We start from the raw sequence: 17,687 nt of genomic DNA, 5'->3' as shown, positions 1-17,687 counted from the left end.
GACTTTCTCATGATGGCAAAATAATGATAATATATCCATTTCTGATCTGGCACTTTCAAGGACTGCTCCCCCACTCATTCTGCAGTTTGAGTTTATGTTCTATGTCACTGACAAGAGGATGACCATCATCTTGACCTAGATGTCATCTGTTTTGCCTCTTTAGTTTACAAGAATGTATCTGTTTCAAGTCTGTGAATAGTGATAAATGGCAGAGACTTCTTTAAAAATCTATTTTTCTATTTTAATGTAATATTTTTAAAGTGTTTTTTAAGCCAAATCAAAAGCCCTGGACCACGAGATTCTTTGCTTATTTAGTAGGTGCACAACAGACAATAGGTGCAATGCAGCTCCCCATGTTGCCCTGCTACATCCCTCAAATCTGACCTAGAGAAACCACCTTTTGGGCAACAGTTTTAAATGTAGGAGTCAACCCTGTTTGGGGTTGCAGTACTCACCAATGGAGTTGTGGGCACTGAACAGGCTTTGACTTCAAGGTTACAAACCAGTGATAAGTTGGGTCATGAGCCTGGGAGTGACACTGCAGCTCAAAAAAATTGGAACTGCTGCTCTAAGAGTGATGAAGTAGGTCATTCTTCCAGCTCATTCAATTTATTGGAAATTGAACCAAAGTCTGCCTGGTAAGGGCACCAATGAGGGGACCCATAATACTATTAGTGTCACCTGTGATATTGATACCTGCCTATTGGCAAATGAACCAACACCACATTTCAGATGGGAAAGTCATTAGTAATCTGGGTGAGATTTAAACAAACTGAAAGTGATGGAAGCATTCACATCTCATTGGTTACCTACTAAATGAAAAAGATCATGGAAATGAAATGAAATTTTACTGATTTTTTTTTTTGGTTTTGTTTAAGTTTTTAAAACTAAATATCCAACATGAAGAGGATATCAGTAGCAATACTTTCCTCCTATATTTCTTATTTTACAATTAAACTCCTGAAAATCTGTAAAAGGTTAGTTCCTACTCTGACTGACTTCTTACATAGAATGCCTGTCCGTAGACACTTGATGTAAGTCATCTTGCAAGTATTTTTTTAAACTTAATAATTCTTTTTTTGCCAAAGATGCCCCAAGGGTTGCAGATTAGTCAGTTCTTAGAGATTAGGCTTTCCAAGAGAAAACAGAGAGGTGGGAGCTGGTTGATATGGTCATCAAACCAAGTACATTCAGAAGTACAATAAAGTCTGGGTAGATGAATACCTCTTAGAGGAATATGCTTGGTTCTGTCAAGCTGGAGGAAGTGCTTTAGTTGGAGAGCATTCCTGACCCATGTACGTACCCCCAGTACTACATCAGCTCTGAATCAGCTCTTGACTTTGTGTCTTAGGAAGATGAGGTTACACTCCCCCACAGTCATCTGCTACCTCACAAGACTGACTGATGGGCCTGGAAAGCCATTAAAGTACCTCACTCAACATTCAGCTCGCAGGGAAATCAGTGTCTTTGGACAATAAAAGAGGAAGCTGATTTGATAGTATGTAGTGGGTCACTTCTGGGCCCTGCTGTCCACCCCTGCAGAGGAATAGAGGGTTGTGTGATGAGTTGTTATTCCTTTGTATTGATTACGTGCATAGAGGGTCCCCCCATTTGGAGGTGATCAACATAATTGAGCCAGTATGGAGGGGGAAATAAGCTGCTCAAGGAAAAGGGCTGGCATAGCTGACTACTCCCGTGGAGCAATGTTGAGGTGGAGACTGAACTGTAATTGAATGTGATTTCTGCTGACTCTTTAAATAGGACTACACCTGCTTTCATGGTTTACTTTACTTTTCCATTCTCCCCTCCAAATGTTTTTATCTTCCTATCCTTGTTTTAGATTGTAAGTGTTTTGGGGCAGGGTCCATCTTTTTCTTCTTTGTTTTAAGGCATCTCATGTTCCATGACTGGAGTACTCGGGCACTACCACTATGCACATAACACTACATCTTTATCTGTACAAACAGATTGTCTTTGCAAGCATGGATAGGGATAGAGTGGAGATCAATAAAGGAAGGGACCTGGATCTCTTCAGTTTCCGTAAGAGAAGGCTGAGAGGTAATATAGTGGCTGTCTACAAACTCGTTGCGGGAAGGGGGAGAAGGCAGCAAGGGATAGGAGATGCTCTGTTTACCAAGGCAGTAGTTACTGGAGTAACTAGAAACAATGGCCACAAACTGACAGAGAGCAGATTTAAACTAGACATCAGGAAGAACTTCTTTATGGTAAGGGTTACCAGAATCTGAAATGGGCTTCCAAGGGAGGTGGTGGTCTCTCCTATCTTGGGGGTCTTTAAGAGAAGACTGGACAAACACCTGGGGCTGGGGTCATCTGAGCCCAGTGCTCTTTTCTGCCCAGGGCAGGTTGTTGGACTCAATGACCTACTGAGGACCCTTCTGACCCCCAAAATCTATGAAATCTAGCAAGCGTCAACTCAGGAAGGAAATTGGAAGGTAATATGAGGTGGAAGGGTATGAGGGTGCAAGGTGCACAGGGCCAGAAAAGATGTTCCAAGAATAAAAGATGTCATGAGAAAAAAATGGGTATAGAGATTCTGGTGAGAAAAAAGATAAAGGGGATGAAATGTGTCATCCAACAGAACACAGGGTGTGCACTGGGACACACCAGCAACTAGAATGAAGCAGAGTTCAGGGCAGAGACATAGAGATAGATAATAAATACAGATCAATGTCCTGCAAAATTATAAAGTCCACCACTGAGGAACACTATGTTATAGAGTGTTAATCTATGCCCAGACAGATGTTCTTTTAAACTCTCCTTCTGTTTCCACTGTTGCTTATAATAAGATGTTACTAGTCTGTAAGCAAGTCAGAGAGACTTTTTTTCTAGAGGCTGGGATGCTGTGCAGTTTGGGATTAAGGAAATCTGCCTTTTAATTCTTTCTCTCCCACTTTTTTCCACTCTTCAGACCAAACTCAGTCCTGGTGAAGTCAGTTTTGTCATACCATGGCTTAATCCTGTTCCCACTGAGGTCTTTGCAGGGTTTTCCTTTTGGCTTCAGTGGGAGACAAATGAGCCCCTTTAAGAGCAGTAATTACTTGCACAGATCAGCCCAAGTCCCAACAGGCTAAAATCTGTCATGATGACTGCTTCTTTTGTAGCACTTGCCAGGCCCTACAATGCAAAGTCAATAAGGCTTTTCCTTTCTGAATTCGCAGGCTTGGAGATCATGGCGAAGAATGAGGTTGAAAAAGCCACCACTGGCTGGATTCTGCTTCTTGCTCGCCTTGTCTGTGGTGGCATTTACTAGTTTTCCTCCACGATGTCCAGGCAGCTATGTAGAGCCTGGTTTCCAATACTTGGCACTAGCTGAACCACACAGAAAAGCCATCCAGCCCAGGCGTCTGTGGATGAATACCACTGACTCCATCCTCTGGCAGCCAAGGGGTTTTGGCCACAGAAAAGGGGAACAAACTCCACATGGCACCAATCAGGGAAGGCAAGCCTCACATAAACCCAGCCTGGCTTACAAGCAAAAGAACAAGCCAGGTGACCAGCTCAGACAAAACCACAAGCAGTTGAAAGAGAAGAGAAAGCACAATAGGCAGATGAGAAAACGTAACGTTATGAAGAAAAGCTCCAAAGAAAGCAGTAAGCTATGGTATGAAAGCATTCGCCTCAGGACCAACACTGAAAAGAAAAGGGAGCTTAATGATCATTTCCATGCACTTGAAAGGGAGAAAGTTGTTATGGGACCATCAAGGAAGGGGGCCCCCTTCTATTCTTTTTCAGTCAGCAATAAAAGACGTTTATGGTCTGGAAGTCCTGGGTTTGTTACACTTCTAAAGAACTCTACTGTAGGCCGAGTTGGGCCACAGGACCAGAGCAAAGCAGGTGCACATTCACCTGGGGCTGGGCAGGAGCATTCAGAATTGGTGAACGCTTTTCTCTCAGAAGCAGATAACAGGCTGCCCTTCAAAAACACAACTGGTGCTAAGAGATGGGCAGACAGTCTCTCACAACATCCTGGAGAAGAGGGAGGTCACTTTTGGATGGACATGGCAGAGAGGTTACAAACTTCTGAGTGGTGTATGAAGATGCCAGAGGATGCCTTTCCTGCTCAAAGAAAAGATGGTCTGAGGTTTGGTGGGAAGAAACCACCGTGGTTTACAGAGGACGATGTGCAGAAGATGAAACTTTTGGCAAACAGTGAGGTGGTGTCCAAAACTAGAATTCCTGCCCATGGGCAAATACTCAGAGTTAGCCTTTCAGCTGGCCAGGATACAGTCTCCTCTGACCCAAAAAGACCTTGCTTGGATGGGCTCTGTGGATTAATAAAACGGCCCAGCGATCTCTATGAGGTTCTAGCCTTCCATTTGGACAGAGTATTGGGGTTGAACAGGAGTCTGCCTGCAGTGGCCCGTAAATTCAAGAGCCATCTGCTTCCCTACAAATACACCAACGGTGAAGCGAGACCCATTATATGGTGGGCACCAGATATCCAGCACCTCGATGACGTCAACAATGACCAGAACTCCTTTGCACTAGGGTGGCTCCAGTACCAGGATCTACTGCAGCTGCAGTGCGGCATGGTAGATTCCACTGCACCTCTTGGAAAAGCTCCTTGTTTGAGCATTCAGCACACAGAATGGACCAAATTGGCACTCTTTGATTTTCTTCTACAGGTATGCTGGGTGTTAGGAACAATTTTCTTTCTCCTTTCTTCTCTGCTTTCCCAAGGTATTAAATAGGACTCTGTATATGTTTGTGTGGTTATGTATTTGTAAGAAGATAAATGCTTCAAGTCTTATTTCAGTGAAGCAATCACTTACCTTTGCAAAGAGGAGGGTTTTACATTACTGGGGGCACAGACATAAGTGCGTCTCCCTGGTGTAACTCAGAATGCTTTAAAGTTACAAGAATTTCCTGGACCAAACAGAAGTTTACTGTTTGGTTCCAGTGGAGAGGGGCATGTAGCTGCAGACTTCAAGCCTGCATCTGGTTTCCCCTAGCAATGGCTCCTCCTCCCTCCCAGCCCACACTGTTTTCAGAATGGGAGTGGGGGAAAGGGAACTCACTCTAATGGTTCCCCAGTTTGTGCTGGAGGTTGAGGTGGGTGGATTGGAGAGTTCCCTTTCCCCACTCCCATTCTGAAAACAGTGACAGGTGGGGAGGCAATGCAGACAGAAGTTACTGAAGATGCTCTGTTTTGAAACATCTCCATCTGAACCCTTGTGCAATGAAGGTTAAGATTTTTGTGGGATCAGGCTCTTTTAAAGTGCTTTGCAGCTGTGCACTTCTCTTTGCTCACAGCTGTAGAGCACTTTCAGGGGTGAAATCAGGAAAACTTGTCACTTCTGTCTGTGCCCTGGGAACTTATGAAGACCTCCAACTCTGAAGCGCCAAAGAAATGTGAGGCAAAGCAACCCAGCATAAGAATACTTTTATTGTGATAATGATACGTAGCACATCTAAAAGACTTTCCGTGTTTAAAGTGCTCTATAAATATAAATTAGCCTTAATAATTCCACCAAGGGGGAGCTGAGCTAGTGTTATTATCCCAGTTCTGCCTATAGGAAATCTAAGCAAGGCTATGTAGTATATCAGTGAGAGACCTAGGATTACCTGTCAAGGATGCCTGGTTTCCTGAATTGTCAAAGAAACCCATACAAGGCTCTCCACCCACAACTGTGCAGCCTTATCTCAGACACAGCACAAACCAAATCATGCTGTGGAGGAGAGAAAAAAAATGATGGAGAAAGACTACAGAAATCAAAATTCAAGTTAGAAATTAAACCCACTGATTTCATTCGTTTTCTAAGTAGGACTGAAATAGGTGCATTTTTTCCCATTCAGATTGTCATTTAACTGGTTCACTGCTGAATACACAAAAATTAAAGTTTAAAATAGAGGGTTTTTTTTCCTCTGAGTGGCATTCGCTCGGCATCTAATGATTTATCGAATGACTCCCCACTCCTGCATTAAAATAGGTTTACAATGCTATAATTTTGTCCTGATCACCACATCATCACCCTGTGGATGCTAATCTTTACTCAGATTGGTAGAGTTCTTAGTACCGTTTGATAATAAACTTGTAACATGGAATTCAATGTTACAAGCTTTACTCAGCCAAATCATCCCATTGACTGCTGTCATAAATCACTGTGGATCCACTGAAGACAAAGGAGCTAAAGTGACTAGAATGTAGGTAAGTGGCTCAACCTTTGGGCCCTATAAGCCAGATGGATGTCGTAGGGCTGGTTCTTGAACTGATCCCATGAGTGAGATTGAGCTGTGGGCCTCATACACCATGACGTCAGCGTGCAAGGTTGGTCTGTAGATGTGGTCTGGCACACCAGGTCCAACCACAGAGTGATGACATATACTAGCCTGGCCCTGCCTGCCAAACCTAGCCATGGTGTGACCTTGTGTGGTAGAGTGGCCCTACACACCTGCCAGCTCCATGAACCAGTGGATCCAGCACATGGAACAGTGTTATGTGGCCCACAGGCTCCCCACGGGTTCAGAAATTGCACTCTGGATTAAGCTGTGGCAATTAGCACTGCTACCACTCCCCAGCCACCACAGTTCTGGAGCCTTGCAGGCCAGTTGACAGTGTCCTGTAGGCTGGATCCCACCAGTGCATGGGTTAGGCTGGCACATGGGAGTTGAACAGTACTGATTCAGACCTTTCCATAAAGGCTACCCAGCCACAGGACAAATTTCTAGTGGAAACTTACAGGGCCTACAGTCAGGCATATCCCTGGTTTTATCATCTTTTCAGTCCATTGCAGTCATCTAATTCTATTTGAATTCTCAAGCCACAGTTTAAGAATGGAAAATGAAAATGGAAAGCCTGACTCGTCCATCCGAACCCTGCATAAGGGCTCTATCCAACAGATGACTGATTCATTCATAAGTTTAACACTGATACCACATCGGGGTATTCTGTTTTTAGAAAAGAGATGCTGGATTTCTGGCCATTTTCCAGGGGAACTATCACTATCATTTGTTGAATATTTCAGGTTTCACAGTTTCTGGGACTTGACACTGGAAAAGACTGAGTTATACACAGCAGCTTTCCATTCCGAACAAACTTTCAGTGTCCTATTTACTGTGTCCACTGTGGCAAATTTCCTAAACCACCAAACTCAGTCTGTTTGCAGAATGAAATACCTTTCAAGCAGAGAATTGTACAGAGAAGCAAGGAACTTCATCTGGTTTTGCTGGGTCCTTGCCACACATTTCCTAGTTAGCCTTATGCCAACCAAGCCAAACAGTGAGACCTGAAGTACTCCATGCTTCCTCAGAAAATGTTGGCATGGGATTCTGGACATCGTTTAGCTTTTCTAGAAAAGGAGGGGTAAAGAACTCTTTTGCTTGCTATTCAGCAAATGCAGCCTGGATTCAGTGGAAGGATTTCATAACAAACTGCACCTCCGAACTACAACTCTCCTATTGGTCCACTCTCTCTGTTTTCTTATGGTAAAGCTGATCTTGACTCTGAAGCTCTGTTACAGCAGTGTCCAGCACTGAGAACTTTTTGTCTTCAGTGTGGCCCTGAATCAGAGAGTGGCTAATGTCGGTTGGAGTCACGGGTACTCAGGATCTCCCAAAACTATGTGCTAGTGACACTTGAGTAACTTGGTCCTTAAATGAAACTTTTGTAAGGCATTCATTGGTTACTGGTAAAGGAGAAGTTTGTTCATTAAAATCTTTTTGATATTCAGTGAGTGTGTGTAGTACAGGTAATTAATGACACCCAAGAATTTATTTTTGTAAATAATCCACCCCTATAAAAAGAGTTTAATTTAGCTGCATTGATCATACATGGTCATTACCACCCTGTGGCTGTTTAGTGAGTTACTCTGTGGGCAATGAGTTGGAGGTCTCTGCCCAATTCCTAGTGGGCAACTATTCTCATTGCAAAGAACATTGCCACAAATAATGGGCAACCTTGTTAATAGTCCCATTAGACTAAATGTGTATTTGATTGAATTATCCCTTTGACCAAGAGACTGCTCATATGTAGACTAGAGCCTAGAGAGACTGTGTTGTGTATAATTTACTTGTGTCAATAAATAAAAGACTGTGGGCTCCGGAACTGTCAGTCTGGGACCTTTCATAAGCAGTACAAGAAGAATTAATATGAATTATTACAAAGACTATTGTTGCTAGCAGCACTGCTATTAGTGACAATTAAGGTATTCCCCCACAGGGAGAGACATTTCCCTAGCCCATGCTTCCCTCTTTAGACAGCAAATAGAACCAGAAAGAAGCTACAGAGTAAGCGATTCTTTTAAAAAGCTGTTTTAATTTGTATAAAAGATAGTGTGGGGGCTGGGAGGAGAAGGGATAGATTTTTCATCTCCTGTATCCCAAATGGTCATTTATGCTAAAGCATTCAGGTCTTTTTGGATACAGAAATGTTTTATATTCACTTTACATATTTGTATATCATAGTATTTTATAGGATTGGAAGGGACTTTGAATCATAGAAAGTTAGTGCTGGAAGAGACCTCAGGAAGTCACTTATTCCAACCCCCTGCTCAAAGCAGGACTATCTCCAACTAGATCATACCAGCCAAAGCTTTGTCAAGCTGGGTTTTGAAAACCTCCAAGGATGGAGATTCCACCACCTCTCTGGGTAACCTGTTCCAGTGTTTTACTACCCTCCTAGTGAGAACATTCTTCCCACTTAAACTTCCCTTGCTGCAACTTGAGACCATTGCTCCTTGTTCTGTTATCTGCCAGCACTGAAAACAGTCCAGCTCCATCCTCTTTTGAACCACACTTCAGGTAGTTGAAGGCTGCTATTAAATCCCCTCTCAGTCTTCTCTTCTTCAGACTAAATAAGTCCAGTTCCCTCAGCCTCTCCTCAGAAGTCATGTGCTCCAGCCCCCAAACCATTTCTGTCACCCTCTGTTGGACTCTCTCCAATTTGTTTACATCCTCCCTGTAGTGAGGGACCCAAAACTAAACACAGTACTCCAGATGTGGCCTCAGCAGTGCTGAAGAGAGGGGAATAATCATTTCCCTTAATCTACTGGCAATTCACCTACCAATGCAGCCAAGTATGTTGTTAGCCTTCTTGGCAACAAGGACACACTGCTGGCTCATATTCAGTTTATTGTCCACTGTAACCACCAGGTCCTTTTCTGCAGAGCTGCTGCCCAGCTAGTCAGCCTCCAGCATGAGTGACTGGTGCCTCCTAAGTCTGGGGGGGCAGCAGCAGGGCACGACAAGGGGTGGTGATCCCCCAGTGCCCAGCCGCCGAGTACAACAGTGCCACCAGAAGTGCTGGCACTTCCACCGCAGTCACTTCCACAACTAACGTGCCACTGGTGGAGCCAATTTCAGGGGGGGTATTAGCGTTCTCTATGCCCCGCTACCAGCCACAGCGCTCACTGTCAGGGGTGGCACATGCCCCCACCACCCATGCATTGCCTCTGGCCCCCAGCCTTGGTACTTGTGCATGGGATTGTTCTGTCCTAAGCGCAGGAATTTGTATTTGTCCTTGCTGAACCTCATGAGATTTCTTTTGGCTCAATCCTCCAATTTGTCTAAGTCACTCTGAATCCTAGCCCTACCTTCCAGCATATCTACTACTCCCAACAGCTTGGTGTCACCTGCAAACTTGCTGAGGGTGCACTCTATGCCACCTTCCATGTCATTGATGAAGCCATTGAACAAAATTGGCCCCAGGACTGACCCCTGGGGCACTCCACTTGATACTGGCTGCCAATTAGACATTGAGCCAGTTTGGAGGCAAAGTGTACAAGTTTTGTCTAAATGTGACTAGTGCCTGTGAAGCTCATGGGACTTGAAAAGGAATGAGGATATACACACACACACACACAGACAGACTTGCAACACGTCAGACCTGAGCCTGATCTTTCTGACTTGAATTTTAGTTCCATCTCCTCACTGACCTGGCTTCAGTGAAGTTACTTATTGCTTATGACAACAAGATGGCAGAATTGGGCACTCTTCATTTTTAAAACCCCTATGTCATTCTTACCTAGCTGTTGCTGAAAATCATCTTTTCTCCAAAGAGAATTCTTTTCCCTTTATGGAATTTTTTTTTTGCTCCTCCTTGCTTGAATTCATGGTGCTTAATCTTCTGTCTAGAAAAATCACAACCAGCTGCTCTAGTGGATTAGCACAGTGTCATGAACAGAGAATTATGATTTATTAAGGGCAACCAAAATGAGGGAAAGATGTTTTGCGCTGGAGATGGACTTTGTTCATGCAGATTAAGGCTTTTACTTGGCATATTAAGAACAAGCATTAGGGAAAAATATCTGAAAGGTAAAAAAAAAATCTCTATTAAATGTGTGTTGTCATTACCTTTTTGGCAGAGTTTGACCATTAATCTTTATACTATCAGGGTATCGAAATACTTTACATTGAAAATATGAACTTTAATATATAAAACTAAACTAAAGTGAAGTAAAATAAATGCTTAGAGGGCAGAAATGGAAGCATCTCTTTGGTCAGCTCTTTTATGTTTTGCACTGGTTACCTTAGAACTCAGTACTGAAAAGATCTGAGTTTGATTTAATGTAGTAATGTAGGCTGAAGCCCTGGCCCTATTGAAACTAATGGCAAAACTCACATTGACTTTACTAGGGTGAGGATGTTACTCAGGGTGTTTTCACTTAGGTACCCTATGGCCAGCTTTATACCATCTAAGCATCTGGACCTTTCTACTTAGGCAATCTATGCCTCATTTTTTTCCAAGATGAATTTGCTGTTCTCCTTTTTCCCCCTTACTCCAGCACCAGCCACCAGCTTCCATCTCCTAGTCATGAGCAGATACACGGGTATCATTGCCCAAGGCCTCAGTGAGAGGCAGGCATTCAGCAGGTTGGTGAGTTCTCCCTGGAAATGTTTTCTGGCATGAATTCTTCCTTTGTTCTTTGATTCAAAATCCTGGCACACAGGTTATTGATCTCTGGATCAGGAAGATAAAGCAGGTCCTCTCTAAGGGTACACTAGTGCTGCTTCACAGTTTGATTATGCTGGTCACCAAGGGACCAGCAGCTGTCTTCTCCCATGGAGAGGAATGGCTTATTTCAATTTGAGCCTCTGTAGAGGGCTCTGGACATGTGCATGCCAGACAAAAAGCAAACTAGCTTTCCAAGAAAAAATAAACCAGGAAGGAAAATCATTTGGACAGGATTACTCTGTTTTCTACCTCCTTTTCCTTCCTTCATCCCACCATTCAGGAGACTTCATGCTTGTTTATGTTCCCCTTAGCAAAAACAGGGAAACTAGCATGTAAGGCCAAAATCTCATTTTATTCAATGGGAAGACTGAACCCCAAGTAAAAATGATGATGGTTTGAGGGGAGACTTTTACCTAAGGCAGGGCTGTCCAACAGGTGACCTCATGGCCCACAACCAGTTAACATGTGTCCCATGGACCCAGTGGCTACCTATCCCACTGCCACAGAGGGTCTGCGTACTGACAGCAGGGGATAGGCTGGCCATTGCTGCCATCACAGCCCATCCAGTGGAGATAGAGGGGGCCGAGTGCAGCTGGCTCAGCCCATGCAGTGGAGAAGATTCGAAGGGGTTGCCCCCTAAGCATGTACCCATGGCAAAATTGGACAGCCCTGACTAAAGGGGTTAAATGGATCAAATGACATAAAAAATCCACAGATTTTCTGAATAGGTCTAAAGGGATAACCTCAATGGCAAAGTCATATAAAAATGGATAGGGATGAGGCCAGCAGATCGTTACAGGCATATGAGAAGATTCTTCAGAAAGTACTCTACCGTTTTAGGGAATTGAATGGAGAATGCAACCACTTGTAGTTCTGTATGTAAAATCCCCAGCATTTCAGGATACTGATGCTTTTCTACACCGCTCACATTCTTGTAAAAATAGGACGTGGAAAGTATTGCAAAAAAATATTTGTTTGCAGTGCATCTTTTTTAAAATAACTTTTTACAATCCAACCAAGCATTTATGGAAACTCAGATAACAATAAATTGAGTCTATTGCACCTGCCAGGAAAAAAAGCTTAGAATTTCATTAAAAACATTAATCCTCAAATAGACTAAACAATCCATTCTTCTAATTTGTGACCAGGTGGTCATATTTCCTCCCACTACACTTTGATGTAAGGTAGGCTCCTATGTACGGGCTATTTAATTGTATCATCCAATGCTATTGAAATCTATTGTGAACACCTCCTGTTCAACAGATCATTTGGGACAAATTGTCTCATCCTGGAGTCATAGATCTCAGTGTTAGGAGACCTGGGTTCTATGCCTGGCTGTGCTCCAGACAGCTGATGTAACTGTAGCCAGGTCATTAGAATTTCCTTTATGCACAAATTGTATAACGATAATTAATTTCACAACAGCAAAGGTATTGTTCAGAAACACTTTGAGATCATTAGATGGGAGGAGATGTAGAAGTGCTTGTTTTTATTGCAGAAGTGGGCATAATATGCTGGGTAGACAAAGCCAAGCTGTAATGGGGTCTTGGACGTTCCTGCATAGCTTATAAAGACACAGACAATGTCCAAGAGTTCAGATGTCAATAAAGAGTAGGTACAGCAACCCTATACCATGTATCACAATTACCCTAAGAGAGCATCGCTGCCATCCAGAGACAATTAAACAAACCATCTCCTGGAAATTCAGTCAGGTGCCAGGTTCAACTGTCTGACCCAGCCTCTACCTGACAATTTCTTTGCTTCCTATGAATAGTGTCTAAATAGGGTGCTAGAAGATACGACTTCTCACATATCCATGGGTGGAAAAAGGATAAATATTGCCTATCCAGGTGGATACAAATAATAATTAACACACATTAATGTTTAAGGCATTTTTAAAAATGAAGTCCCCATGTGGTCTGGGATCTGCCTTCAGAAAAGGAGGGAAGAGGACATAATATTTTGGCAATACAATATGTGACTATTTAACCAGGATGTAATGCAACTGATTATGCTAATACATACTCTAAGCAAAACCAAAGTGATACATCCATTTCCAAAAGTCTGAGCTGAGCACCGATGAAGATAACAGAAGTATTGTTCCTTTCATCCTTCTGAGGCAGGATCCTATCTCATGTGGCATAGGAGTACATGACACCTAAACACATAGGTCTTCTCTATTAAGTATCCTGTGACACTTTTTATCAGAGCGTTTTCATGTGGCTCTTCATTAAAATGCATCTTCTCCCCATCTGCTGTGCATGCTGTAGGTTGCTGCTCCCTGCCTGGGGGGGGTGGACATCACAATATGTTATTACTACCCATTCTCATGTGCATTTTTCAGTTTGCAATGCAGAACATGAAATATAAGTAGGTATTCACATTTTTCAGACCCAAAGTAGGTTACAACATTAAAAAATTTGGCCAATGTCTACTTCTGTGCATGGCATTGGCAAGTTATGTTTTTTTCATAATCTCCCAATATGTATGCAGTCTCTCTACTGCACAAGTACATTTAATGTCTCTGTAAATCATCTAATATATTCTGTATATTCTGCACAGGCTATTAATTCTACTATGATGAAAAAACAACATAGCAAGTGAGAGAAACCAATGTGCTGTGCTTTGCAAGATAGATGCATAGAAAGTACATGGAATAAATGCAGCATTTTCTTTTGTTCAAATGTATTTCATGTCAAGGAAGCTGACATGAAACACTTTCTGTGTTTGGTTTCCTGAAGGAGAAATATTGACTTGAGTGCCTCATTAAACATTAGAAATCATGGGGTCTTGTTAAGAAATGCTAGCCTGTGTTTGAAATAAGTAATTCCATTCTAATTCCTGTTTTGGAATAAGCACCCTATAACAGTCACAAGACTCAAACTGTATGTTTCGTAACAATATCTATCTTCTTTCCTTGTGCTTTGAATGAGAGGTTCAAAGAAAACTCAAATCTCTAATAAGAACTTGGTTAAAATTGTAAACTGTTCTGTAAACTGTCAGGTTTGAAACTATGGGCTATTACCAGCAACACCATGGTGTCTACCCAAAAATAATACATCTTCCTCCTGAGCCTGTCCCAACTCTTAAGTTCATAGCCTCAAACCAGGCAATAGGGTCACACATCTCTGGTCCAAACCAGAGCATTTGGCAGCCCCATGTGAAATCTCTCTGTTTCTCAGCCCCATCAGGAATTCTGCTTTCCTCAGCAGTACAGGTCCTGTTTCAGGAAAGTATGATATGTTTGCAGAAGTTAATTTATGCTGTGATACTTCGAAGAGGCCAAGGCAGCAAGTCAGCTTCCTATATGCAACTACAGGCCTTCTGTATCCAAACATGCTAGTTATCATATTACTGGCAGAACCTGCAGTTGCCTCATGGAAAAATCTAATGACTTCTTGCAACAAAGCTAAGAAAGAAGGCACAAATTAAACAGGGATTAGGGATTCCAGGTTTTACTTAAAGCAAGACCGAAATTATTAACATTCAGGTAGAGTCAAATCCTGTTCATTCTTCCAAGGATATGACTGTCTAGTCATGGGACAGTTTGACTCTCTGGGTTTGGATGACATAACAGTTGCTGCTGAATGTGACTCATTTGATATTCATTCTGACACACAACGTGTGGAGTGCTGTGGCATGGCCCTATCGAAAACAAAGGAATAAGTTCAGATCACTTCATTCCTGTGTCAAGCTGATTTCAATTATGCTAAATTAGCACCTCAGCATAAAATTAACAGGAAAAGTTCATCCTTGGGAAGAATCTGTGAAGTGCAGCTCTCTCAGGCGCAGTGCTTCAGACTTTGCAACATACATATACAGCAGGGGGCTCTGAAGGAGCACTAGGACATCGGGAAGGCATCAACAATTCACTGAGTAGGCTGACAGCCATGGAAATGAGGAGCGACAGGTTTAAAAGTGCCCATGAATTACTAAGCCCAAGTACAAGTAGAGGGAGTTATGATGCCCTCCCTGACGTGTTGACCTTGCAAACTGCAGTACGAATGCCCTGCTATGCAATAAAGAATGCATCAAAGCATCCCCCTACCCTTCTTGCTCAACTCATTTCTGTCACGAGTTGTTTGTATTGTACTGGGGATAGATGAAATGGCTTATATCAAGCAGGAACCAATCTAAACCTTCATCTGGCATTTGAACTGAACATTGTCCTGAGCAAACTCTATTTATGAAGTTAAAAAAATTAGATTAACTTATTTTGTTTTGCATTCATTTTCATATGTGTCTCCTATTGGGTTCAGCACAGTCTATTCAATCCATGAAAACATTAAGCCCTGGAGGGAGAAAGTGTCTAAAATCTTGCAGGAAAGCCTATTGTTATGTGTTTGCTTGTTCACTTTCCAGGCCAATGTGGTTGAAGTTGGGGCTCAGAAAAGCTGTTGAACTTCTGTATGCTTCTTGAAACATCTTTAATTCCTTTATATAAAGTTTTCCCATTAATGAATTAGCTTGCTTTCTCTCTGAATATTAGCCAGTCCTTCCTTTTCTTCCAAGCAAAAAATGTTCCCTGTTCAAATACAACTTGACATCACTGACCTGAGACTTCTAAAGACTCGTATCTCCCACAGGTTCATGACCGCCTGGATCGTTACTGCTGCGGATTCCAGCCAGACCCTTCCGAGCCTTGTGTGGAGGAAATGCTCCATGACAAATGTAGAAACCCTAGAGAACTTGTCTTGGTCCATATCCTGGTATAGCATCACCACACATTCCCCTGCCTTGTTTCAGCTACTAACTGCCAAATATTTCTTAATAGTTTGGTTCCCTCTTACTAATTTGTGTTATGTTCCTAACCCAAAAAGAAAGGGCAAAATATATCAAAGGAAAGCTGATTTCAGGGTAAGGAAAAAATAAGGAGAGTATGATGTTTCTGTGGATCTTCTATGAATAAGGTTTTCATTAGGCTTATTTGTAGTGCAATCTGCCAGTCAGCGGACACATCTACACAAGGCGTTTACTGTGGAGTAGGCTAATTAGCTCCAGAGTAAGTGTCACACATCTGTGTGCTCCACAATGCTGGAGTAAACTGATTTACTCTGCAGCAGAATGGTACTTTTTACCCCACAGCTGCATGCATGTAAATGCTGCCTTGGTTGGCCGGGGCACAAGACTGCTTCAGCTAGCCCCACACTGAAGCACCCTTGTGACCCAACCAGCTCCTCCAAAGCACACTGAGATGGGAGGAACTGCCTCGGGCTTGCAGGCTTCTGAGATGCCCCTCTCCCTTCCCTGCCACAGGTGCCCCGAGACCTGGAGCTGCTCTGAACCAGCTCAACGTGCTGTGGTCCCAGGCACACATGTAAACACAGTGCCCAGGAGCAGTAAGATCCAATGCGATAAGCGCCAGAGTTAACTGCATCACATTAATATAGACATGTAGCTGTGCCCTGTGGGTGCAGCTACATGAGACACTTACTGCAGAGTTGACTAATTAGCTCCACAGTAAAGCATCACTGTCTACACATGTGCCCCTATTTATGCAGGAGTAAACTAATTAACTCCACTGTAGGATAGTACTGTCAGATACAAATGGAGTTATTAACCAGATACTACAGTAGAGTTATTTATTCTGCCACAATGCATGTGTAGATGCTGCCTGGGGCATGAGGGTGTCTACCGTGTGGGGTTGCCTGCTGGTTAGCCCCACACAGTAGCATCCTCATGCCTCAGCCAGCCCCTCTGCAGCATGCTGAGCCAGTGGGGAGCAGCTCTGGATTGGCAGGCTGACCCCTTGGGCTCCTGACCAGCTGAGGTCCCAGGTCAATATGCTATGGTCCCAGGTACACATCCAAATGCTGTGCCTGGGAGAAACAAACTGCTGCATGAATGGTGCTAGAGCTTATTACACCATGCTAATTTCAAGTATAGATGTGCCCAGTGTAAGGACATGTATTGTCACTACTCTTAGAATGCAGTTACCCAGCACAACTACTGCAGAGGAATCTATTTCAGGTTTTACTCTACAGCAAATCTGTATGACCTGTTCTATGCACTAAAACAGTACATGGCCACTAGGTAGAGGGAAGCATCTTTGCATTGATCAAATGGCTACCCTAGGATGAAATTGTGTCCTGCTTGCCCTTCTTATCTCTTGCCCTTCTTACACCAGTGTAACTTACACCACTATATAGTTACTCCTCACTTTCTGATGATTAACTTTACCTGGAGTAGAATGACTTACACCAATATAAAATTACATTGTGCACCTGCTCCACATTTACTATGAGGTCAAGTCAATTTACTCTGTGTTATGTGTCAATCCCCCTCTACAGTATCAGAACCTAGTCCTGCAAAAGACTGAAGGAACACTATGGGTGAAGACATTAGGGACACAATCTAACTAATGGTGCTTTGCATAAAGTCCCATGAGTTACAGCCCCCTCCCCAACCCAACAGGCATAAGTTAGAGCCAGCTTGCAGTGGTTCCGGCCAGCAGGCAGAGGCGCTCCAGCAGTCTCCAAGGAGGCTGCCTAATAGACCTGTGCGAAACAGCTAGTATTCGCTTCAGATTCATCTGATTTGGGGGACAGTGATTCAATGCAGTGATTCAAATCACTGTCCTGAATCTATTTGGCTGAATCTCTGAATCAGCCAGGCCTATCCCCCACAGCCTGGCAATGGCTGCCCTGCCTGCCCCGAGCTCCTGGCTCTTTGGAAAAAAAAATCCCCTCACTCACCCAGCCCCCCCTCGGGTGCCAGGCCTGGGCCAGCTCCGGTCCTTTAAGAAAAAATCCATGAAAAGCCCTGCACTCACTGC

The 17,687-nt window shown here is 43.2% G+C and overlaps 1 protein-coding gene across 2 annotated transcripts in view; it reads left to right on the top strand.

Moving 5' to 3' along the window:
- Nucleotides 1-17,687, top strand: part of FAM198A (family with sequence similarity 198 member A) — a 55,161-nt gene that overhangs the window by 32,419 nt on the left and 5,055 nt on the right. Inside the window, exons 2-3 of one of the 2 annotated variants that reach the window (XM_019536534.1) lie at nt 3,180-4,646; nt 15,499-15,621. In XM_019536534.1, the coding sequence (XP_019392079.1) occupies nt 3,180-4,646; nt 15,499-15,621 (1,590 nt within the window). The remainder of the gene's footprint in view (nt 1-3,179; nt 4,647-15,498; nt 15,622-17,687) is intronic. The other variant, XM_019536535.1, reaches the window with a different exon arrangement.

Source organism: Crocodylus porosus, unplaced genomic scaffold (genome assembly GCF_001723895.1).
Source record: "Crocodylus porosus isolate Cpor-Errol unplaced genomic scaffold, CroPor_comp1, whole genome shotgun sequence".
NCBI classification, from domain to species: Eukaryota; Metazoa; Chordata; order Crocodylia; family Crocodylidae; genus Crocodylus; species Crocodylus porosus.
The sequence above is the reverse complement of the archived record's forward strand: the minus strand, read 5'-3'. Positions and strand labels throughout refer to the sequence as shown.